General features: G+C 38.9%; 1 protein-coding gene across 4 annotated transcripts in view; it reads left to right on the top strand.

Annotated features, from left to right (window-relative positions):
- The window catches only part of CTNNA3 (catenin alpha 3), a 536,681-nt gene that overhangs the window by 309,190 nt on the left and 202,143 nt on the right, over positions 1-25,348 (top strand). For all 4 annotated transcript variants that reach the window (XM_086467518.1, XM_086467519.1, XM_086467521.1 and 1 more), the window contains 2 exons: positions 1,803-1,883; positions 7,003-7,155. In XM_086467518.1, the coding sequence (XP_086323644.1) occupies positions 1,803-1,883; positions 7,003-7,155 (234 nt within the window). The remainder of the gene's footprint in view (positions 1-1,802; positions 1,884-7,002; positions 7,156-25,348) is intronic.

Below are 25,348 nucleotides of genomic sequence, written 5' to 3'. Positions count from 1 at the left end.
TACATTGATTCTGTCTTCTTAGAAAAATAGGCTCTAAATACAAAGCTTTAAAAGAATGTACCAATGTGAAACTACATCTCTGTCATCTGAAAATGCATAGGCATAAGCTGAGTTGTATCCACAATGCTTTTACTGGTCCTGTTTACTAGCAGTTTAGAAGGGATCAATTTGTTGTCAAGGCTGACAATAGCTTGCAAAACATAGTAGAAGAGTTATTATTTACTTGGGTCCTATACAAGCATTGGTATGAGAAATGGTCACATTACTATGAATCAGAAAGACAGTATCTACCTTTAGGGACTCCTTGAAGGTTTCAAGGTGAAGTTCAGACCTCTCTCCAAGACTCGTGTTTAGCCATCTGTTCCCTGCGAGACTGTAAGCCATGTCAGAAACAGGAAGTAGTAGGAAAATTTCTAAGTCACTCTGAATATATAAGCTCCGTTTTTTAAAGTCATTGCTTCTTTCAGTTGATAGAGAATGTACCAATCATTTCAAGGCATTTATTATATTGCACGTTCACTTTTAACGTAAAAATTCTTTCTTGTTCATCTCTAGTCTTTGCTTTAATATTAAGCATATTGCTCTGTTCACAGATTCTAATTTTTTTTTAGCAAGGAAATAATTCTTATTGAAGTATGAGATATTGCATATAACAAGGTTATGCACCTAGGTGCCTACTAAGATATTACTACTTTTGTTTTCACTAGTATTTATTTTAGTATGATTTATAAAACAAGACAGTCATGTTCATAATATAGACTTCCTATTGTACTTTAACTGAAGCCCAAATATTATGGTCAGTGTACATAGCTATTTCTTTTAACATTTATGAGAATCTGGTCATTTCCCTGGAAGTGTAATGTGTACTGGCATAAGATTTTGAGTAAAGACACTTTCACTGTTTATTTCCTTTGGACAAGAGCAGTCCAAGGTAGTGAGTAATGAATGATTGCTTTAGAGAAACAAAGTTCATCAGACATTTTGGACTTTCATACAGTTTCTGCATTAACATGAAAAAAAGATTATTCAAAACAGCTACTAGGCACCAGAACTACTATGGTAGTATCGTATAGAAAAAATGCTGAAGTGTTACAATAGAAGTGTTAACTACGCTTTTCAAATAGCTAATAATGATATAAGAACTTTGCTTATAGATAGAAATAAAAAGTTAAGATGGTTTGGGAAGTATGCAACTGATTCTCTTAAGACCTCTCAGATATCTCCAGAGCCTAATCTTCTATTGATGCTGAGAATGAATGTGCTGTTAAATGAAGAGATTGTCTGTTTTCATTGACAGTGTTTGCGTTGCAACATGTTGGACATTTTGAAACTCAATCATTCTGTTTTACAGGAGTAAAATAATGAATGCTGCAGACTAAAGCACTACCAAACTGCATTGTGTGCATCTGAATTTGTAAATTGCTTTTAGAGGGATAACGTGATTTTTCATATCAGTATGGTGATAATGGATTGGCATCAATAATAATAACTATATTAATATTGTTCCATAAATACCCCTGGACTACAAAAAGAGTATTACAGCAATTCAGAAAATAAAAAGTATTTAATTTCATTCCTATATACTGGCAGTAAAGCCTATGTTTTGATTCAGCAGATTATGCTTTACACCACAAATAGGCATTCTGTGAATATTGTGGTACTAGCTCTTGAAACATATTAAAATTTGAAAAAATCCTTAAGCGTGTATAATTTTTGAAATGCTTTGATGAACTGAGGACACAAATTGCTTGCTAAGAGATCACAAGTGACCATTGTTATGTTTTCTATCATATTTTTTACAGACTGACAAGAAAGAGAGAAGTAATGCCTTGAATGTTGCGATAGATAGTATGTGCAAGAAGACAAGAGACCTCCGCAGACAGGTAAGCTACCTGGGGAACTGAAAAGGTAGAAAAGGACACTTAAAGGGCGCTTTTCCAAATTGTTATTTTCAGTTGTAAAATATAGCACCGCATTTTGAAAATAAAGATTTCTTCTATATTAAAAAAATACTGAAGATAGTTACACTATTCCACAGAATATAGACATCCAAATTTTCAAAACTCTGGGAAAAAAACCCTACCAAATGATGCTGGCTGAATATATGTATGTACATAGGCAAAACTCTGCATATGTACATGTCTAAATATGTATTTGCTATAGATAGATATCAGTAATGTACTTTGCACATCAAGATTATTTTTATTTTATATAAGCTTGAATTATTATTGGTTATTGGAACAGACTGTGAAGGGACCACTGGGTCACTATGTCTAGTTCTTTACAGTTGCGAGAACTCATACAACAGAAAAGGGTCCTTGGAATACCTGGTCCACAGTCCACCTGCCCGTTTTGCATCCAAGTATCCTAAAACTAATGTCTTAAGACATGGACCAAAATACACAACTTCAATGTACTGCAGAAGGTGAGCAGTAGACATCAGCTGTGTTTACATCCTTTCTCTGCAAGGAACATCTTTTCAGAAAAATTGCAAATTGTGTCGCAAGTATGTAACACGCCAGTTTAGAAAAGAGAGCTAAAAAGCCAGTAGTTCTTTCAGCCAGGCTGCCCCAACCAACTATAGGAAAATTTATGGCTACACAGAACATGAGCAAATGCTGCTTTCATCCTCTCTCTAGCTGTGGCTATTTATCAAGTCTCTGGTGGAAGAATATCCCTCCCAGCTTTGTGTACAGTCTTAAAAGCCAGCCTGTGCTTCAAGATGATGAATGAATTCCTTCCTGTCTCCCATAATCAGCCAGGGGAAGCCTTGAAAGATTAGATGAATATAATACAAATATAGTATTTACAACTAACTAGCTGTCCAATTTCTGCTCACATTCCATCAAAAATGTGCTTAGCTCAGACACTCAGTGACTTGCATCACAAGCTCAGTCTGTCTAGGAATTGTTCCATTCTGTCCTAGTCTTTTCTGTGAGTTAATTAAACTCTAGCTTATAACAGTTTACTGACTCTGTTACAGTGTTTAAAATCTGTTAACTAATTCAATTTTTGTGTTTCTATAAACTTTGTAAAACATTCAGGCTGAATGTAATCATGCCCAATTTATAGTCTATCTAGAACCAGTAGTTTTCTCTAAGCAGAATAGCTCTCTGGCTTTGTGACATTTTCCACTGGAAGGTATTTATGAGAAATACTTCTTCCTCCAATTCTGTGTTCATACATGTGAATGGCATAAGAATTGTTTTAGGAAGAGTGCTTACTGCATGTCTAATTCCTGATCTGGGAAACATGAAATTGTGAGCTCTGTGCCTGCAGATACTGCAGTGGAGTCTTATTTGCTTTCACTTACGAACATTCATTATTCTGTCTCCCAGCACTTTTACTAGAAACATGAAAATTGTTATTTGGTCTACCCTTACAGCTTTTATAATAGTTAAAATTTTTTTGAATGATTCTGTGTACCATAGCTGGTATTACATTAGGCACTCATAGTGGATTTGGGGCTATGGTGTGCACAATGTACTCTGCTTTCACTCAGTTACTGGTATTGCCTCTGCAAAATTGGGGTTGAAGATGAAAACTTACGAAGTTGTATTTTTGAAATCTCTTCAGTGTAGTCCACAATAAACAAAACCATCATGTAAGTGCTGGCCCAGTGACCACCTGATTGTGGGTTATGCCATGGGTCCCTATGGAACATCTTTGTAGACCACAGTCTGTAAAGTGAAGGAAGGCTGGTATCTGGCAAGACTTGAAGGCAAAAGTAGCTACTTCAAGAACAGTGTATGCTGCAAGTTGTAAAAATCTCTAGCTTTTCAAATGAAATTATTTGTACTCACTTCAGGAACTTCGCCAGTACTTGTGGGGATTTTAAACTCTTCTGTTTTGATTTTTGCTTGTATTATGCCAGAGATGCGCATGTCATTTGTGTGTGTGCAGTTTTGCTTAGATCTCTGCTTCCCTGCCTAGTAGAGCTGTATGAATAGTTAGGAAGGAACTGCCTATTCATTCCAATTTCTAATTCTGAGACATTACCATACTCGGTTCTTACCTCCCAGTTGTTTCCCAGTGTACCAAGACTGGACTACATAGTTGTTTCTCCTATGGTTGTTCTGCAGTTTTGGTTGGTTGGTTTTTTTAATAAATGTTATTCTTGATGATGTTCTTATATTTCTCCCTTGCTTCTTCATCATGGATAGCTTTTTCTGAACACAAAGGAGATTACCTTCCTGGCATTGCTTTGAAACAGGAAAGAGAGATCCCTCAATAATTAATCTTTAGTTCTTCCAGGACTTTTGCCAGTGTCATCTTGTGAGGCAATAGGCAAATAGAGGGAAACACAGTTTTCTGTACTCATCAGGATACTGATGTTTAATAGTGTTGCAAACAGCTTCTGGGATTTTCTTCTCCACCCTCCACTGTTTGTTTTTGACAGCCTTATGCCCCACGTTTTATAAAAAACATGTTTCTATGTTATTTTTTAATGCACTTTGATATCAAAACAAAAACTCTCCACTTCTGTAACAGTCTGCTCAAAGGGTAAAAATAAGACCTTGCACCTTAAAAATAAAACAATTTGTCAGACATCATCCTCCCTCTACTTTCCTTCTTCTGATGGTGTCTCTTTCATTTACAAATATGAGAAAAATTCTAATTATAGCACAATAACTTCCCTAGTATTGCCTACTAGCACTACTGGTGCTGTTCTTTGTTTATATATCTCCCTATACGGCTACTTAGCTTTTAGCATTTTGCTCTAGAGGTGGCCACAGTCAGAAACAGACTTACTGAGTTCTGGAAAAAATTATTGTTATGATTACGATGAAGATAATTAGATATTGCTTCAGATATACCTTTTTTCTTTTGTCTTTTTCCTTTCTCCATTCTGCATTGTATTTCTTCCTTCTTTAATGCTACACAAAGCATTTTTTAAAATCTCAGCTTCATGTATTCCTTTGCATGGCTGAAACAGGAACATAATTTCAAACTTTTTTGTATTCAGCAAAGACACAACATTATCTTTCTTTTTGAAGATGTGTTTCACTGTTTAGTTGCAGGATAGAGGACTTCTTAGAACAAGGTAATAATGATAATTTATACGTGAAAGGTTAATTAAACCAAGCAAACCAGTAAAAAGCTACAGCAAAGAATTATGTGATGAAAGATAAAATTAGGCTGCTGGTTTGAAAATTGGATGCTTCAAGCTCACCACAAATGTGACTAAGGTCATTGGTCCTCAAGTAATAAATGAAGGCTATGAAAGTCCTACAATCTGGACTGTGCAGAAGCCAAACATATCATCGGCTATGGGTATGGTTCCACAGCTTTTTGTTGCTGATTATTGTAAATTGAAACCTTAATGTTTAAACTGTGATTCCTTAAGGTCACATTCACGTACTTAATTTTAAACAGGTGAGTATGTCTGTTTTTCTTCAGTTGATTTTTCCAACACAGAAATTTTAACAAGTAACTTGGCAGGACTGAAGGTTCAATGTATTTTGTTCCTGGTAGGAAAACTTTTTATTATCTCTTTATTTTTTGAAATTTCAGCCTGAATAAAGCTAGAAATGTGAACATGACAGTAAAAATCCAATTTTGTATTGGAAGCCCATAGCTTTGTCTTTGTAAATTACTTTTGAGAACATACAATGTATCCAGATAGTATATTCTAATGCGGTAAGCTATGTAAGTTAGAAGACAAAAAAAAATTCCAAACATAAACTTACCTGTATTTTTTTGGAAGATTTGTCTGTCTCATGTGCCTGGTGAGTCATGCAAGCTGGCTTTAGATGGTGAGGCTATCCAAAAGCTAGTGGTGGAATTCATACCCAAAACTTTGTCTTGATAATCAACAGATTTCTCTGCTATTATTTCTGCTGTGCATGTCCACTGCCCTACCTACAGGCATCAAAAAGATTGTGTTTTTCATATTTTTCTAGCTATAGGAGTCTCTACTGAGTTTTCACATAGATACATTGGAGCAAAATACTAAGTGAAAACACGTCCTTTGGCAACAAACCTGTCAATATGTGTGAAAGCCTTTTGTATTATTTTCTCTTCCGGTCGTTATCTTCTATATATATTGTAAAAATAATTTCTTGGCAGTTGGAAATTCAGTGAACTTTATAATTTAGTTGCATTGCATGTATTGTTACGATTGGTATATTTCTTGTAGTGTTCTATGATTGAAATGAACATCTTCCATGTGTAGGTTTATAACATGGAAAATAACCTCTTAGATGAAGTATTGTCCCAATTGCCAGTTACAAACTTTCATGAAACCTAATTTGAGAGACATAATTTGTAGCGGCATGTTACGCTTTTTTAATAATTTAAGTAAGAAGTTCAAGAACAATTAATTTAAATTAATTTATAGTTCTTTTTGCTCTATTAACCTATTATCAGGTAGCATAATCAGTAATCTCATTCATATAATTACCTTTTGCTAATCAAACTGTATCACTGGGTTTTCCAACAAGGTAGAAAATATTTGGGTAATTCTGCAATTATGAAAACATGTGATGCAGACTATTTCCTGAGTAAAAACATAATTAAATTAATATTTTCTTTGTAAAATGAAATAGTCTTCTCCCTTAGCATCCGAACTGCAAGAGAGAATACCCAAGACACACTAGGTTTAGTCTAACAGTAATTTTTCATGTGTGGAATACTTTAAGTAGTCTAGGCTGTTCATCAAAGAACAGAGTATTTGTTTGGCTCCCCTGATTTTAACAGAACTAGTACATGTTTTAAGTGTTTTATGTATCTGCACTTGTATGTGTACACGCACATACACTCACACATACAAATGTGCATATTTAGGTAGCTGTATATTGAAATTGCCCCTGAAATTCAATGGAGTTTTCTGTGTAATAGATAAATTACAGCTGCAGTAGGATTCAGACACAAAATCCTGCAGATAATGCAGAAATACAGTGTGTACATGTTTATGTTCTAAAATACTAATGGACAGTAATTACATTAGACTTTAATAAACAGTCTGATTAGCAGATACTAATGTACTGCTTTCTTTTACAGCTCCGTAAAGCCATAATAGATCACATCTCAGACTCCTTCTTAGATACCACTGTTCCACTTTTAGTTCTCATTGAAGCTGCTAAAAATGGAAGAGATAAAGAAATAAAGGAATATGCTGCTATATTTCGAGAACATACCAGCAGGCTTGTGGAGGTATGTTTGATGGAGTTGCACTGGTTTTGGATATATGGTATAATTGACTTGCCACTGCACATTTCTTTTGCTGGCAGATTTAAAACAGTTAAGCCTGACATTTCAGGAAAGAATACGTAAGTGGCCTAGGGTAATAGTAAACATACTCCATTTTTTATATAATGGTACGCAGTAAGATACTGGGTTTTGTGGTATTGGCATTTATATAGTTTTTCATTGCATAGAATTGGGGAATTCTAACTTGACAGGTTAGTGTACACCTTTCCACAAAGATACTCAGTAGGAACTTGATCTAATGTGTGATTCTAAGGAGCATTAACTCAGTGTTCAGAATACTACTACCCAAACTACAGGAGACACCCTATTAGTGTTAGTTGTTTGCCAGTTTTCTCACTTTGAAAATTTATAGCCTGTGTAATCATATGCTGAAGAGGAAATGGTGCTCTGACACACAGTTTAGAGCCATGAACCCTTTAGCAGACTGAAAACAAGTTGGCATATATGCTGAATAAATTAACTTGCATACATTGAGTACTCATTAATTTCTAAAGGATATACTTATTTATTACTTACAAATAATACTTCTTTGTCACTTAAAAATTTGCAAATAGAATTGGGGGGAGATTTTCCTTTGTTCAGTCCTGCAAATGGGGCTAAATATTCACTGACTTAAACTCATTCAAACTGAAGCTTGAAACACTGCTGGAACACTGAAGTCATGCATTTTGTAGGAATCTCAAGTGCCTGTAAAGAATGCGTTGCTAATTTTTGTGGATTTTTTAAAAGCCTTTAGTGCTTTTATGTGCAGTAATGCAAAAATGGGAAAAATCAATGAATGCACTCTGTGGCTAAAAATTTACTTAGGAAAACTATTTTACTCAGAATGAATTCATTAATCTTGAGTGATCTACAGGTAATGAAAGACAAACAGGTAAACAGCTAAAGTAAAAGTAGGGCATTGCATTTATGTTTCTTTTCATGGCTGTGTAGTTACAGAATAAGACTAGTTATTATTCTCTGATTTACAAGAGTGTCTCATTTTTGACCATGCTGCAAAATCAAATGGAAGCTAAAACACAAGCCCAAAGTTTTACAAGTTTTCCATATTTTTAATACTGAAGCTAAACCAGCCTGAAGTGGCTTGATTTTTAGAAAGAACAGGTGATCTCTGAAGATCAGATAACTTTACTGAGATTGGAATTGAGTCCAGGTCAGCTGAAATACCCAAGTAATTATTCAGTATAGAAGATGTGAACCTAAAAATCCAATATTCATTTAATTTCATGGGTTTGAATTTGTTTCCCAAATGCAAGGAATAGCTGGCCCCAGCGTAGGTTATGTAGGGCTGATGGCTGCACAGATACACTGCCTAAAAAATCAACAAGGTCATGTAGCAGCTGCCTATGAACATAAGACTTCCCAGAAGAGAGCTATCCTTAGTGATGCAGGAGAAACTATAGCAAAGTTTTGCAATTCCAGCATAGTTACTACCTAGAAAGGGATGGGGGGTGGGGGAAGTCAATGTTCTTTTTCAGCATAGACATTACTAGTCCATTTAGCAGTGTCCCTTCTGCAAAGTGATAACCGGACTAGACAGTGATGCCTCAAACTCTTAGAGGGATTGCCTTTGTATGCTGCTGGGCCTTGTGCTAACAAATAAAGAAGGGTTGGTTGTGGATGTGAGGATTGGGGACAGCCTTGGCTACAGTGACCATGGGATGGTGGAGTTTAGGATCCTGTGTGGAAGCAGCAGGGCAATAAGTAGGATTGCAACCCTGGACTTCAAGACAGCTAACTTTGGCCTCGCCAAAGACCTACTTGGAGGAATCCTGTGGGCTAGGGCTCTGTAAGGTAGGGTGGCCCAAGAGAGCTGGTTGCTGTTCAAGCACCACTTTCTCCAAGCTCAGGATGGGTGCATCCCTGTGAGTAAGAAATCAAGTAAAGGAAGTGAGAGACCTGCATGGATGAGCAAGGAACTTCTGGAAAAGCCCAACTGGAAGAAATAAATTTACAGCAGGTGGAAAAAGGGACTGGTCACTTGGGAGGATTATAGGAATGTTGTCAGAGTATGCACGGGTGCAACAAGGAAGGCCAAGGCCCACTTGGAGTTCAAGCTGGCAAGAGATGTCACGGACAACAAGAAGGGCTTCTTCAAGAGCATCAGTAGCAAAAGGAAGACGAGGGAAAACGTGGGTCCACTGCTGAATGAGGCAGGTGCCCTGGTGACAGAGGATATAGAGAAGGCGGAGTTACTGAATGCCGCCTTTGCCTCAATCTTTACTGCTAAGGACAGTCCTCAGGATTCGCTGACCCTAGAGGTAAGAGATGACGTCTGGAGAGAGGAAGACTTTTGCTTGGTCAAGCAGGATTGCGTTACAGATCATTTAGGCAAACTGGACACCCACAAATCCGTGGGCCCCAATGGGGTGCATCCACGAGTGCTGAGGAAGCTGGCAGATGTTATTGCTAAGCCACTCTCCATCATCTTTGAAAGGTCATCGTGAACAGGAGAGGTGCCTGAGGACTGGAGGAAAGCTAATGTCACTCCAGTCTTCACAAAGAGCAAGAAGGAGGACCCAGGAAACTACAGGCCAGTCAGCCTCCCTTCCACCCGTGGAAAGGTGATGGAGCAGCTCATTCTGGATGTCATCTCTAAGCATGTGGAGGAAAAGAAGGTTGTTGGGAGTAGTCAACATGGATTCACCAAGGGGAAATCATGCTTGATCCATCTGATAGCCTTCTATGATGGCATGACTGGCTGGATAGAGAGGGGAGAGCAGTGGATGTTGTCTACCTTGACTTCAGCAAGGCTTTTGACACTATCTCCCACCACATCCTCACAGGTAAGCTTAGGAAGTGTGGGATAGACGAGTGGACAGTGAGGTGGATTGAGAACTGGCTGAAGGACAGAGCTCAGAGGGTTGTGATCAGCGGTGCAGAGTCCAGCTGGAGGCCTGTGGCTAACGGTGTTCCCCGGGGGTCAGTACTGGGTCTGGTCTTGTTCAACATATTCATCAATGACCTGGATGAAGGGACAACGTGCACCCTCAGTGAGTTTGCTAACGATACAAAACTGGGAGGAGTGGCTGACACACCAGCAGGCTGTGCTGCCATTCAGCAAGACCTGGACTGGCTGGAGAGTTGGGCAGAGAGGAACCAAATTAAGTTCAACAAGGGCAAGTGTAGGGTCCTGCACCTGGGGAGGAATAACCCCGTGCACCAGCACAGGCTGGGGGCTGACCTGCTGGAGAGCAGCTCTGTGGAGAAGGACCTGGGAATCCTGGTGCACGGCAAGTTAGCCATGAGCCAGCAACATGCCCTTGTGGCCAGGAAGGCCAGCGGTATCCTGGGGTGCATTAAGGAGAGTGTGGCCAGCAGGTTGAGGGAGATTCTCCTCCCCCTCTACTCTGCGCTGGTGAGGCCACATCTGGAGCACTGTGTCCAGTTCTGGGCCCTCCAGTTCAAGAGAGACAGGGAACTATTGAAGAAAGTCCAGTGGAGGGCTACGAAGATGATGAGGGGACTGGAGCATCTCTGTCATGAGGAAAGGCTGAGAGACCTAGGGCTGTTTAGCCTGGAGAAGAGAAGGCTGAGAGGGGACCTTATCAGTGCTTATAAACATCTAAAGGGCAGGTGTCAAGAGGATGGGGCCAGGCTCTTTTCAGTGATGTCCAGCGACAGGACAAGGGGCAACAGGCACAAACTGGAGCACAGGAAGTTCCACCTGAACATGGGGAAAAATTTTACTGTGAGGGTGACAGAGCACTGGAACAGGCTGCCCAGAGATGCTGTGGAGTCTCCTTCTCTGGACATACTCAAAACCCACTTGGATGTGATCCTGTACAACCTGCTGTAGGTGAACTTTGCAGGAGGGTTGGACTAGATGAGCTGCAAAGGTCCCTTTCAACGCCTACCGCTCTGTGATTCTGTGATTCGTTCACCTCACTGAATGATTAACTTCAGAACCCTCTGTTTTTACCTAAACTTATTACTTAAATGCTAGTAAGCAGAGCAGTTGAAGAGGGAAAGTATGTGTATGAATTCATTTGTGAATACATTTCATGAATGTAAATAATAGTGGCGATTCATTTATCCAGATTATTCTGAGGACATTAGATGTATTTATTTTACAAGCAAATTAGTAAATCATAAACAAATCACGTGAGGGGATAAAAGCAAGAGTCTCATGACTGTTGTATAAAAGGGGTTCTATTACATGGTAGACTGAGGAGGAACAGGGAGAGAAGGGATGGAAAGAGTTAACAAGATTCAGGCAGCTCCTGCCCTGAGCCTTGAACAAGAGTAAAGGAAGAGAACAGGGAAGTAAACTGGTGCAGACCATTAGACATGAGAAGAAGGCAAGCCAGCAGGATAGCAGCCAATGGGGTTAGCGGTAGTGGCGCATGGACAATGCCTCTACACCGATCACAGCTTACTTAGTGGCATGTATACTAGTAGAGAAAAGTGTATGATGATGCTGTAGCAAACAATAAAGCTCTTCTGTTTATCCCCAGTTGGAGTCCGTGCCCTTAATCCGCCACAATAGACTGATCTTACTGTATGTGTAAATACACATTGTGTGTGTGTGTACATATTTGTATTTATGCTGTGACTTAATATGTTGCCTACAGAGAAGAAAACATACTTTAAAAAATGTTCTAAGTAACTGGCTTTCAGAGAGACTGTAGACAGTGTCACGTCCTATTGTTGAATTAGTTGTTCCAAATTGTCATTTTACTGGTACTAATATCATGTGCTGCTATTGAAAATTAAGGTAAAATAAAATTGAAGTTATCTTCCGCATATCTACTAGAACTGAAATATCTTATTTAAAAGTTGCTTATATTGGTTTAATGCACTTACCAGTATCTCTAAGTGAGAGCTTGATTGATGGCTTTTTGATAAACTGTACTGATAAACTCTCCAGCAAATCAAATAGATAGTACTTGTACTGCATCTGTCAACTGCTAGCCTATCAGATGTAAAACACAAATGAAAAATGTAAAACAAAAATGAAAAAATATTAACAGCTAAGCAAGTGGCCACAAAGGGGCCACTGGTAAAGAATTTCACAGCTTAACTATGTGTTGTGTAGAGAAGTATCCATGAAACCCGCACATGATCATTTCATTTGCTGTCCCTGAATTCTTGTATCAGAAGAGAAAATGAGCAGTAGTCCCTCTTTTCCTTCATGCCACTTGCAGAACTCTGTCATGTCTTCCTTCAAGTGTCTGTTTTCAAGTTGATTATTTCTGGTCTTTTTAAATTTTCCTGGTTTGGAAGCCCTAAAGGATCACCTTGCTACTTTCCCTATACCTTTTCCAGCACCTTCCAGCTCATCAGGTGGTAGGTCAGAACTGTGCATGCTATTCAGGTTACTCAAGGTATTTCATGATGTTCTCTGTTTCCACATCTATGTAATTCTTAACAGTGTTTCTTCTCAGACGAGTGCTGAACATGGAACTGCAGCTTTCACAGCAAGTTTATAGGATAATCCCAAAATCTTCTCCATGATTAGTACTAGCCTGTTGTGGTCCATCATATATATGTAACACTGGATTTTTTCTTTTTCCAAAATGGCTCACTTTGCATCTCTCTAGATTGAATTTTGTCTTCTGTGTTATCATCTAGTCTTCTAGTACCATGAGGTCCTTTTGCAAATCTTCGTTAGTTCTTTTATTTACTACTCCAAATAACTTGGTAAAAGATGTGTAAAAAAAATTAATAAAAAGTTAATACACCGTGACCACAAGGAAATTTCTGGCTCACGACTCTCCCAATTTCCTGCTGATTTGTTCCTGTGGCTGAAAAAAGTGATTCTAATCTATCCTTATCCACTGAGAATTACTGGTTACTAAGCCACCCCGATCTACATGCCTGGATCTCAGTACTTGCACAGTACAATTAATAGTCTAGCTCTTTCTTGGCAACCTCAGGGATGGCATTCTTCCATTGCCTCCATGTATGGAAACAGGTCTGTCCATTTCTGCTTGATTTTAATGTTGCTCTTCTTAAAAGATACCTATGGCATAAGAAAGCTTTATGACTACTTTCTTTTCATCATAAAAAGGTAACTTTTTGCACTTGAAGATATGTGCTGTGAAATCAGCTGTATGTACTGTCTGCTGAAATTTAATTCTCTCCAAACTAAGGAAACAGTGTTTTTTAAAAATGTAGCATTTCCTGAATCCAGTCATGAGTTCAACTTCAGTAAGTCTTCTCTTTAAAAAGCAATGTCTCAGCTCTATCCTATCAAAAACACTGTTCCAGCTGAATGTGCTCCACACATGTACAACACTTCAGAGCAAGCTGAGCGTTGAGCTGGGGTGGTGACGTTAGTGTTGCACCAATAATTAATTCAACAATATCAATTTGAAAATGGAGACAGAACAACATATTGTAATAAAGACATGATATTGCATTCTCAAAATAATCAGCGAGCCATAGTTTGAATCAGCATAGTTTTATTACCTACTCTTTATTTTCCTTTGTAAATGTTAATATACGCTGTTATCCTATAACTCTGTTAGTTGTCAATGATGCTATTGTTGCCATATTTATAAAACCATCAGTGCTTAATTTTTCTTCCATGATACTTCACTTGATTGCAGAAATTTCCAAAATAAATTTCTAAATCTGGTCCACAAAGACCTATGTATTTGTGTAGTCAGATTCCCAGTCACATAAAAATGGACTTTAGTATTGCAGCCAGCAAGTCCAACAGTGATGGATAATGCAATGATTTTGATGTTAGGGGATTAGGATGTAAGTCCATTTTTAAGTAAAACAAACATTGATATTTGTGTTATTTCCAGTTTAAGCATTTACTTGTCCACCCAAAACATCTACTAACAATACTGCCCCCTTCCTCCCCCAACCCCTACCCACCGGTGTCAGTTCATTTGTCGTTTTGTTTTTTTATCTTTTTTTCTAAGTTGAAAAAGTCAGGTAGATATTCTAAGATTCAATTGTGTTGTGTCAGTCTTTTTTAATTTAAAACGTTATTTACCCCATTTACTTTTAACCCAAGATAAAGATTTCCCAAAGGTTTATCTTGCTTATATTAAGTGTCTGCCTCTCCTTTGACTAAATAACTAGTTTAGTCTGGATGTCTGATTTCTGGATGGCTGAAGTGAGGGGGGATGAATTGTACTTTGAGAGATGAGTGTTGGCCTATTTTAAGACATATATTATGTTGAATTTTCTTATGCTCTGTATAGCAGTTTTTAATCAGGTGTATCCTGTTTTTCAGTGTGGTTTTTGCATCTGTTTTTGAAAGATCAAGGATGTTTGAATAGTAGGTTATGAAACTGTTTTGTGTATAAATACAATAGTCTGTGCTGGACATTATAAAAACAAAAGTTCATCTTCTCACAAAGGTTTCTCCAACAATGAATTTGATATGGAAATTAGAGATACTACTTAAAATAACAAGAGAGATTTTCTGGGATTTCTATTTTAATCTGAAAATGAAAGCTTCTCAAATAGAAACAATAGGTATTGAGAAAGAACATACTTTTTTTTTTCTCCTTGAATATGAAATGTTAATTGAGCTAAGCTAAATTGCTTGCTACACTGACTCACTGCTCATATTGTAATTTAAGAAACAAACAGTATCCTCATAGACCTTTGTAAATCAGTTTAAGGATTAATATGTCTTACAAATACCTCTCTTCTGAATTAGTATTTGGAAGTTACAGTCTTTCCTTTAAAAATTGGATCCGGTGCGATGATGTTTCCAAAGACAGTAGCAACTATAGATAATATCTTCTCCCTTGTTTTCTTATGTTTTCTCTGTCCTGAGTTTATTAACTACTCAGTGCTCTTACCGTAGAGGTTCTAGGTTCTGTTAAAAAATGCATACACTTGGGTTGTTAGCCACACTTACCAGGCATATTAGCTAGTGCTTGTGAACAGTGCTAGTATTTGAAAAGCTCAAACAGTGGCAAAGCATTTGAAATACCTTTGTTAACATCTTTGCACTATTATAGCTGCACAATAATTGCACAAAACAGAATCTCTTAGTTGTGAATGTGAATAGTATCTTCAGATATATGGAGGAAGTGAAGTAGTCCTAGTTACACAGTAGAAAGAAAAAAACATTAAAATGCCCACTTTGGCTATTATATTGAACATTTCCCATGTATGAAATGGGCACTCAGCAGCTGAAATATTTTCATGAGTACCAAAGGTCACATTAAACATTCTTCAGATGGAGGTTATTCTAGGCTACAGTGCCTTATATTGCACATACACTGCATCAAATATTCGTGAGTCTGAATATTGATTTTGTGACATTGAAAAACTAGGATATATTGCAGAGTGAAAAAAGCAACCAGATTTGGGTGAAGATTCTGTCTGTACTCTATGACTTTGTTCCAAAAGATACGTTTGTTCAGAAATGCTTGTTATTAATTCAAGTTCCTTACTATAATGCAGCAATTTTGATAAAAATATTTCAAAAAATGAAGATTAACTGCTTTGAGACTTCACACATTTAGATTTTGCTTTGAAATGCCTTTTCATTTAAAATGTTACAATTAAATTACAAATCTAATTGAAATATCTGGTTATATGGAAACATTTTTGAACACTCTCATCTTCTAGGAAATTTCAAAATTAGCTCTGAATATAAACACTATTTAAAATTATGAAAATTATGACAAAATAATAATGAAAAGCCTTAGGGGACTTGGTTATACTTTATAGTCCGTTGTAAGACATGCCTGTTTTTAGTGAATATAGTGTTCTGGCCTGTGGTTCACTTCTACGAAAGATGAAAATAAATTCTGATATTGAGAGAACAAGTATGTAAAAAATGAACAAAAATAGGTAAAAAGGAAGACTGAAATATCACATCTACACAACAAAAAAAGCAAGTCCTCTTTAAGTAGAAATTTCTTGTTTGGGAAAGCTGACAGGCTGTTCTTCTGAGCGGATCTATCAAACAGATGTAATGCATTCTGAGAGGAGGAGTGATAGGCTGGGTGAACTTGAGATTAAAAAAGGAATTTGATGGGAGCAGGGAAGAATCCGCTGATTATCTTTTCTTTTGGCACAGATGCAAATCTCCCACTGCAGTGTTTAAAGGTCAGCTGTACCAAGCAGAGGCTGAGAGATTTAATAGGAGAAGTGGAAGCAATGATGAAGTGAACTTTGTGTTCTTCATCTCTTCTCTCAGTACACGAATATATCATATTCTCCGTAGTTTGATCTAATAACACTGACTACAGATCTACTATGATACATAAACTTGAGGGTTTAGCCTATTGCCTAATTCTTGCTCCTGTGTTTTTCAGTTTTGACTGTATTCCAATATGACAATGCTGGCTTCTAGGAATTAGGATTTCTAAGGTTGAATCTGTTACGAACAATGGACAGTAACAGACAGCAGATGTATTTAAGTGCATCAGTGTTGTGATGTGTTGATATAGAACAGGAAAGGCATGCAGGACATACAGAGTGTTGCTAAAAACAAATTTGCCAGTTAATATAATGATTTCCAGTGCAGGAAATCCAGCACATCTGTTGAAGGTAAGTTCTCCTTAAGACATCTTGAGTTATAAAAATGTATAGAGAGAAATAAATTGTTTTGTCACTTTGTAGTTCAGCAAGATACAAAATGCATAGGAACAAACTATACAAATACTGACAGAATCTTAATTTACTTTATGAAAAAGAAATATTAAGATCTTGAAAAAAATAACTTGCTGGCTCTTGTTACTTCAGCTACTTCTAAAACTAAAAAGATGGGACTGAGGTCCTGAATGTTTTGGGAGAACTTTGCTTCACAGCTTATAATTTGGGTCCAGGCACTCCTTGCTTAATATAGGGCTCCTGGCCCCTTACCTGGCGAGGTTGTCTCTGTCTCTGGATAGCAGAGCACAACAATAAGGATAAAGGAAATTAATTTCAACTACCTTCACTGGAGAGTTCATGGATTTTTGCCACTTTAACATGATCAAACTATTGTGTGTGGAATGACTGCAGTCTGGGATTGGCACCTTTATTATTTTAAATTTAAGTATAAATATTTTTTTAGTTTGTTGGTTTACAGACTTTCCCATTTACCTAAGAGCGGGGTCCAGAAAATATGTTTGAACTAATGTGAGCCAGACTCATGGAACTGCTCATCCTTCACAGAGATTAAGTTCTTCAAAGGTAACATTTATTTAATTTTTGTTTCAATAGCACTCTGGAGACTCCAAGAAATATCAGGTCCCTAGATTTGGGGAAATAGATGAGACAGATAAACTGTAGAAGGAGACGGAAAAGGAGAGTGAACCTGTCATGTGGATCAATGATGGAACCTGGAATAAAACAGAGATAAGTTAGCTAACTCAAAATCAGTCACCATTAAACTCAGTTAGAAATGTCCATGTAAGGGTTTATCTGAATTAACTCCTTATGTTTAGAAAACCATTAATTGGTGCAATTTCTGTAAAGAAATTGAGCTTTGAGATTATACATAGATATAAAAATTATTTTTCATTCAATGCTATTACAATTACAATGCCATTTCGGCAAACAACATGGAAGAACTTACATATGGTATAAATGAAAAGTTTTCAGCGTTAAACATATTAATCAAAATGTTTGCAAAAGCCAGCACAGTTGAAGTAACGGTAAGTATCTGGTAATCAAAAAGAATCTATATTGACAATAACTTCATAAGCATGCTACAAGAAAACTCTTCCTTTCTCTCAAGCAAAACACAGGGCCACGGGCTCTTGAACTAAAGCTTTCTATGTCTGCCTCTTGTGGAAAACAGCTCTGCCAAAAGTGCTTCATTACTAGTTCTTTAGTATAGATTTTACTCAGCTGTTGAAAAATAAAACTATTTCTGACAGTGGCAAATCTCCACAACTGCATGTGTAGAGGTCAAACTGACAGATTACTGGAGCATCTTGATAAACTTTCAGAAGAGAGCAGAATCTGTTATTATTATTCTTAAGAGCATAATCAGAAGACAAGAAACATGAGTCCTGTTATGTAGAAGTTTAGAGTTTCAGACAGTTCAATGCTAAGGAATTTCATCCCCAGACCTAAGATCCAAGTCTGGGGCTTCTCATTTTTTTGCTGGCACTTTTGTTGTTACTATTCTTCTTTAACCCATAATACACTTCCAGTGGTATTGCCATACAATCACATCTGTGTCAAAATAGAAATTACAGCCCCTGAGTTGAAAAGTACATCATCATCCCTCTTTTTGCATTACAGTTTAACTTTTATTAGTCATGTACATGAACACACACAACAGCTGTCACTAGGATGCAGGATCCTGTTGTGCAGTGTCATCTGCAGACACAGAATTTAAATGTGGTTTTCTGCTTGAAAGAGCCTATATCTACGTATGGTACATGAAGCAGTTAGCATATAGAGATCTGCATGCAGAATATTGGTCAGCATTTTGGGAATAAAATGTACCTGTCAGCAGACTAGGAGGATATTTTTGTAAATAAGATGAGCACTTTTAAGCATAATCACTACTTATGAATGGGAAGTGGATTTTCATTATATTACCATACTAATTTGTAGAATCAGTCTATCCTTGACAAATTAACTTTTATCACACACTTTTTTTTTTTTTTTTTAGTCTTATTTAACTAGTTAATACAATGCTTTGTTTTGGAGAGGAAAACCACCTTCAGTTTGCTAATTTCTGTGCATCCTCAGTTTGTGTGATTCAGAATTCCTATTTGGCTCTCCCCTGTTTTTGTCTGACTGTCGTTTTGAGTGAGACCAGTGTGCAGCCTGCCTGTTCAGGCAGGGTCTAGTTAATGGCACATCCGTGAGATCTGGGCAGCGGAGGTTCCTTTGTTGTAGGTTCTTCATTGCTGCAGTTCAGTTTAAACCCAAAGATCTTAGTGGATCCATTTTAGCAATCCAACTGCTGACTTTGCTAATTTTAGCAAATCTGTGATTAGGTAGGTCTGTAGCAACCAATACCAATCTAACTACAAAACAAAAAATACACCTCCTCATTTTGGTTACAGATAATTTTTCTACAGCTTTTGAACTTCTAATGTCTGGAACACGAATCTAATGCCAGTAAGCCCAAGAGTTAGGTCTAAAGCCCTGCTTTCTCATTTCAGCTAGAATTAATTTCTGTGCTGAAAGCTTTGAGAGTCCTTCAGCAAACTGACCACTTGTCAAGACAATGTGACAGCTGTCAATAAACAGCATAGATAACCTCACTGATTGCAGCCTAGAAACCCTGTATTGTCGGGTGTTGCTCTGGTTGGTTGGTTGGTTGCAGATAGCATGCAAAAGGGAAGCCTAAAGATGGTAATGGCATTTGTGGGGGGATGTGTGGAGTTATTTCTAAAACGAAAGGCAGCATAGGAGAAATGCACAAATGCTTTAAATGCAAAAATGCTTTAGATTCTGACAGAAGAAGCCAGGTAATAGTAATTGAGAGGTGACAGGCAGATGGAAGGAGGCCTTTAAAGACAAGTAACTTGTTCTTGATATGTTGGAGTTGGTAGATGGATGATTAATGGAGAGCTAATGTGGTCAAACCAGTGAACTAAGAAATTTAATTCAATAAAATTAGCTTTAAGTCAAGCATGTAGTACTAAGCGTATGTAAACTTTAAGACTTTGAACCTTGCTATTTTGGGCCTCACAGAGTTCCAGCATCTTGCAGCAAGTCCTGAATTCATAATATGAGAATTTTTGCACCTTTATATAATTAATCAAATAAAGCCCAACTTTCCTACTAGTGATGGAGCTTCAGGTGATAAATGGTGACATTTTCATTAATCCTCTTAATCACAGCCTTTATTGCATAAATGTGAAGCAAGGGAACAAAAGATAAACAACCCAAAGATTTATCAGACTTTCTGTGTCTGAAGGGCATTTTTCAAGAGCTAGAAATGTCAGCCACTAGTATGGTGAGGCAGGGTGTACTGTATGTTACCTGAGCTCCAAGAGGGAAATGTCTTGGTTCAACACGGACTCCTCATCGTAACACACCCAGTTAACTTTTTTGCTGATAGTGTAAAGACAGCTGACACAAGTGCAGTGGCAGTGACTTTTTTCTTGTATTACTGTAGAAACCAGATTTAGGAGTTCCTCAGAACATTACAAATTGTGATAATTGTGATTCCATCTTATGTCGCCAAAAGTCTCATGGTTTTGATAGTACTGATCTCTAATGAGCCAACCACCAATAACAGAATAATTCTGAAGGTGCTAAAAAAGGCACACATCATCAAAGTGTTAACATCAGTTTACTAAAGCTTGTGCTTCTTAAATAGCAAGTATCTTTGTGAGTGTGTGTACTTGTTAGGGTTTGTTGCTTTGCTGTTTCCCACCCCCTTCCCCCCCCCTCCCCCCCGAACATGGATTCTGTGATGCCTGGTGAAGGAGGAGGTTTATTCCTGTCAGTGGAGGTGCTGAATGTTTGTTCTATGTGACCCTCCATGCAAATTGCATCTACTACAGACTGTTATCAGTCTGTCAAATGATCTGGCCCATATTGGGTCAAATTGGCCAATGGGATCTCAAGTCCTTCAGTACAGAGAAACATATCTATATTTATAACATATGTGTGTGTTTATATGCATGTATGCATAGAAAATAGGTTTGCATTAATTTCACCTCTTTTGGAAAAGAGGTTTCTAGCCTAAAACAGGAGGTTTTATTGTAAGTTGTTATTCCACAGGCAAGAGAACTCAAGAGGCATATGGATGACAGGGTAGTGATTAGAGATGGCCAACATGGCTTCACAAATGCCAAATCATGCGTGACTAATCTGGTAGCCTTCTATGATGGAGTGGCTGTGTTGGTGAATAAGGGAAGAGCAACAGATGTCATCTGTCCTGATTTCTGTAAGACCTTTGACAGGGTCCCATACAGTATCCTTCTTGCTAAGTTGGAGAGGGAGGAGTTTGATGGGTGGATTATTTGATGGCTATGGAATTGGCTGGATGGCTACATCCAAAGAGTTGCATTCAATGGCTTAGTGTCCATATGGAGAACAGTAATAAGTGGTGTCCTTCAGGGGTCTGTGCTGGGACCAGTACTGTTCAGTATCTTTATTAATGACATTGACAGTGCAATTGAGTGCACCCTTAGCAAGTCTGTGGATGACACCAAGCTGATGCAGTTGGTATGCTTGAGGGGAGGGGAACCCATCCAGAGGGACCTGTACCGGCTGCAGAGGTGGGCCCATGCAAACCTCATGAAGTTCAACAAGGCCAAGTGCAAGGTCCTGCACCTTGGTTGGGGCAATCGCTGATACACAGTGGAGGATTAATTGATTGAGAGCAGCCCTATGGAAAAGGACTTGGGGATGTTGGTAGATGAAAAATTAGGTATGAGCTGACAATGTGCACTTGCAGCCAAAAAAGCCAGTCGCATCCTGGGCTGCATCAAGAGCAGGGTGGCCAGCAAGTAGAGGGAGGGGATTCTCCCCCTCTGCTCTGCTCTGGTGAGATCCCACCTGCAGTGCTGTGTCCAGCTCTGGGGCCCCCAGCACAAAAAAGACATGGACATGTTGGAGTGGGTGCAGAGGAGGGCTACAAAAATGATAAGAGGGATGGAACACCCTGAAAGAGTTGGGGTTGTTTAGCCCCTGGAGAAGAGAAGGCTCCAGGGAGACCTTACTGCAACCTTCCAGTACTTAAAGGGGGCTTATGAAAAAGATGGAGGTTTTTTTTTTTTCTTCACCAGGGCCTGTAGTGATAGAATGAGGGGTAATGTTTTTTAACTGAAAGAGGGGAGATTGAGATTAGATATAAGGAAGAAATTCGTTACTGTGAGGGTGGTGAGGCACTGGCACAGGTTGCCCAGAGCAGCTGTGGCTGCCCCCTCCCTGGCAGTGTTCAAAGCCAGGCTGGATGGGGCTTTGAGCAACCTGGTCTAGTGGAAGGTGTTCCTTGCCCAGGGCCAGGGAGTTTGGACTGGATAATCCCTTCCAACCCAAAGCATTCCATCTTTTTCTAAGAGTATTTTCTAAAGGACCAGGCAACATATCTGTTTGCTCAATTTAATCACTTTTTTATGAGTCTTTCTGGGTATTTTACCATTGCCAAATGGCTTTTGAACTAGTATTTTTTTTCCCTGCTTCCAGGGTGATGCTTTTTACAAGACTGTACTGAGTAACATGAATTCTTGAGCACATTGAAATAACTGAGAAATGTTCTGAAATGCAGTTTCCTCACGGTACTTAGAGAAGCTATCTAATATCTTGTATTTGAGGCAAAAAAAGTAGGCCAAATCCTTTCATAATAAGTAAAAGAAGTGTGGCTGAACTCTCCTTAGAAAAAAAAAGCAAGGAAATTATCAGGAAAACATACTATGGAGAGTCATGAACTAGAATTTCTGATCACAAGGAAGGCAAGTGATCTTTGTTTAGGGAAGTTGGGTGGTTTTGTTTATGACAACTTGGCTGAGACAAAAGGCACATACTGTTAGGTATCCCTTTGGTGTAATCCATCCTCTGAAGAAGCTCTTTAAGAGAAACTGAACAACATACTCAGGCAATATGCAGTAATGTCAACATAGTTACTTACAAGGAGATCACATTCCTTAAATTTTAACATCATTAGATTAAACTGTTTTATAATAACTGTTAGCCTAGTATTCAAAATATTGAGTTCATGACAAATTTCTAAAATCTTCTGAAAAACATAGGCTGGTCCTGCTAGACACAAGGAACCTCCTTGCTAGGAAGGTTCAGTAGGACAGCATTAAAGTATCTGGGCATGTTTCCTCTTAATGAACTGTCCTCAGTCCCATCACTATCAGTTCTCTTTTACCCAGCCTGTCCAGTAATGGGACAGATGGACAGTAGTAGCCATATCCCATATATTTTTGTGATGTGAACTTCAGATCACCATTCTGAGTTTTAGCTTAATTAACATGTAGCCTGTCAGCCCTTTATTAGGAATCATCTGTAGGTTATAATTCTAGACTTCCTTGCAGAGGGATTTGTTTCATTTGAAACCCATGAGTAATGCCCACATCTCTTACTCTGTTGTTGTCAGACAGATATCTACCGTGTGTTAGGATTGCTTCTCATCTGTGCATCGCTTTACAGTGTTTAACAGTGAATTCATTTACCCTTTTTCAAGGCCAGTGTACTGTAGACAAGGTAGTGTCTCCATAGGAGTTTTGTCAGTGAATTCAAGTAGGATCACAACCTGCACTTTGAATTCTATCCACATGCTTACGGGTGAGCCCACAAGATGCCTCAGATTGTGTTGCAATCTGCAGTTTGGAGATCTAGGTGAGTTTATCTGTAAGTTTTGTTTGCAAGGCTTATAAACGGTTTTAAGTGTTTTGTGATCAATTTTTCCTTTCCTAGACCAGAGATTACATTGCAAAAATGAGTTAAGGATTTCTTATAAAATATTTTATGAACTTTTAAACTCAATTAATGTGAAATAAAGACTTCCACTAACAGAAACGTTTTATAGTACCACATTTATTCCATATAAACTACAGTAGCTAGGAGGCTACCTCCAGCTCTGCTGCAATTGCAATTTGCTGTCTGTAGATGGGTTTCATAGTAGCTGCAGGAATGCACCTTTGGGCACCATCCACAAAGAGCAGAAGAAAAACTAATAAACCTGAGAAAATTTACTTAGATATTCATTTAAGGGATATAGGAAGGGTAAAAATGAACACGAGTATTAATTACATTTTACAAGATATTTGAAATGTAGCCTATAGTGAATGTATAAGAATATACAGTAATACAGCAATGACATAATGTAATGCATAAGAATATACTATGTGCCTGTGGCACAGAGTAGATTTTTACCACAGGAGCAGTTTAACATTTATTTTGTTTTACAGACAACGTAGTTATCTATTATACATATACGTATCTACTTCATTATGACTGAATAATGGATTGCTTTATAGCACTGCAAATACGCTTGGCATGGGCATTTCCTATAAAGCTTCCTAAGCATGTTTACAGCCTTAAATTCCAATTTAAAATTTAGATTCACTTCAGTATGGAAATTTTTTTGAATACAGTGAGCACACACCCAGACCTCATGCCTGTCCTGTGTGGTTAGGTAACATCCAGCAAGAAGAAACATAACCACTGGCAGTGGGAAATCATGGTGTTTAAAGTGTCTTTTCACGAAGCTTCGCTCGCCACGAAAAAGCTCTTCCAGGCTTTCCAGGCACAGGCCCTTCTGACCCGGCCGTCGCTGTCGCCAGGGCCAGGCCGGGCGCTGCCGCGCTCCGTGCCGTCAAACCCCTCGCTTCCCGCCGAGGGACTGCCGCCTCCGCCCTCAGCCGTCCGCGGGGTGCGGACGGGGCCGGCCACCGTCCGGCCGGCTGGCTGGCTGGCTGGCTGGCGAGGCCCAGGCGCCCACCCCTCAGGCTCGGTCCCGTTTCAGCGCTGCCAGCTGAGGGCGCGGTCGGGAGACCGCCCCCATACCGTAATATGGCGGGGAGCGCGCCGCGCACCTCCCGCTGGGCCGGCCCTCGCTGTCTCGCACCCTTGCCCTCCGGCTCCGCCCCGCTCCTTCTGGAAGGTTCGTGGGCGCCCTGCGCTTGTGGCGCCCCGGTGAGCGGCGGCGGGTCCTGCCTAGCGGGAGCGGGTGGGTTCGGTTGCGCGTTTCTCAGTGGAGCTTTTAAGGTAGATTGGCAAACGTGCGTTTGCGTCTTCTGGAGAGAGAGCCCGCCGAGGCTGGCCAGAGCGCCCGGGTGCTGAGGGGAGGGCTGCGCCGGCAGCGGGGCGGGGTGCGCAGGGCCGGTCAGGCCGCTGAAAGCTGGTAGCGTCTGTGGTTCTTCTTTCTAACTCGCCTGCGTTAATAGATGGGGTTTTACTTTTTGCGAGTAGTAAGTTCAGCAGAATTGTTGTTTTAAGGCCTGATTTTGTGCAGCATAAAATCTACAAGATCAGTTCGTGAGGTGGTAATACAAAGCAGCATATAAAGAAGTACCTTTTTTCCTAGGTTGCAAATTACCAGTTTCAGTTCTTCAAGTTAGAATGTTTCGCTTTTTTAGAGATGGAGGACTGCATTTGAGCAACAGTGAGCTTTTGGGAGGACTTGTGTGAGCAGCTGCTCACCAGTGGATGCAGTCTAGTTTAGAGTAGTATTTTGGTCAGTATTTGTACTTAATTATTATGCATTATGCTTATGCTTAAAGCTGTTTGCTGATGGAGTGGTAAAGTAGTCCTTCTCTGGACATTATTTTTCCAAGTCCTGTTCAGTGGAAGC

The sequence above is a fragment of the Leptosomus discolor genome, chromosome 6 (genome assembly GCF_034619465.1).
Source record: "Leptosomus discolor isolate bLepDis1 chromosome 6, bLepDis1.hap2, whole genome shotgun sequence".
NCBI classification, from domain to species: domain Eukaryota; kingdom Metazoa; phylum Chordata; class Aves; order Leptosomiformes; family Leptosomidae; genus Leptosomus; species Leptosomus discolor.
Note: the sequence above shows the minus strand (reverse complement) of the source record. Positions and strands in the feature narration are given on the sequence as shown.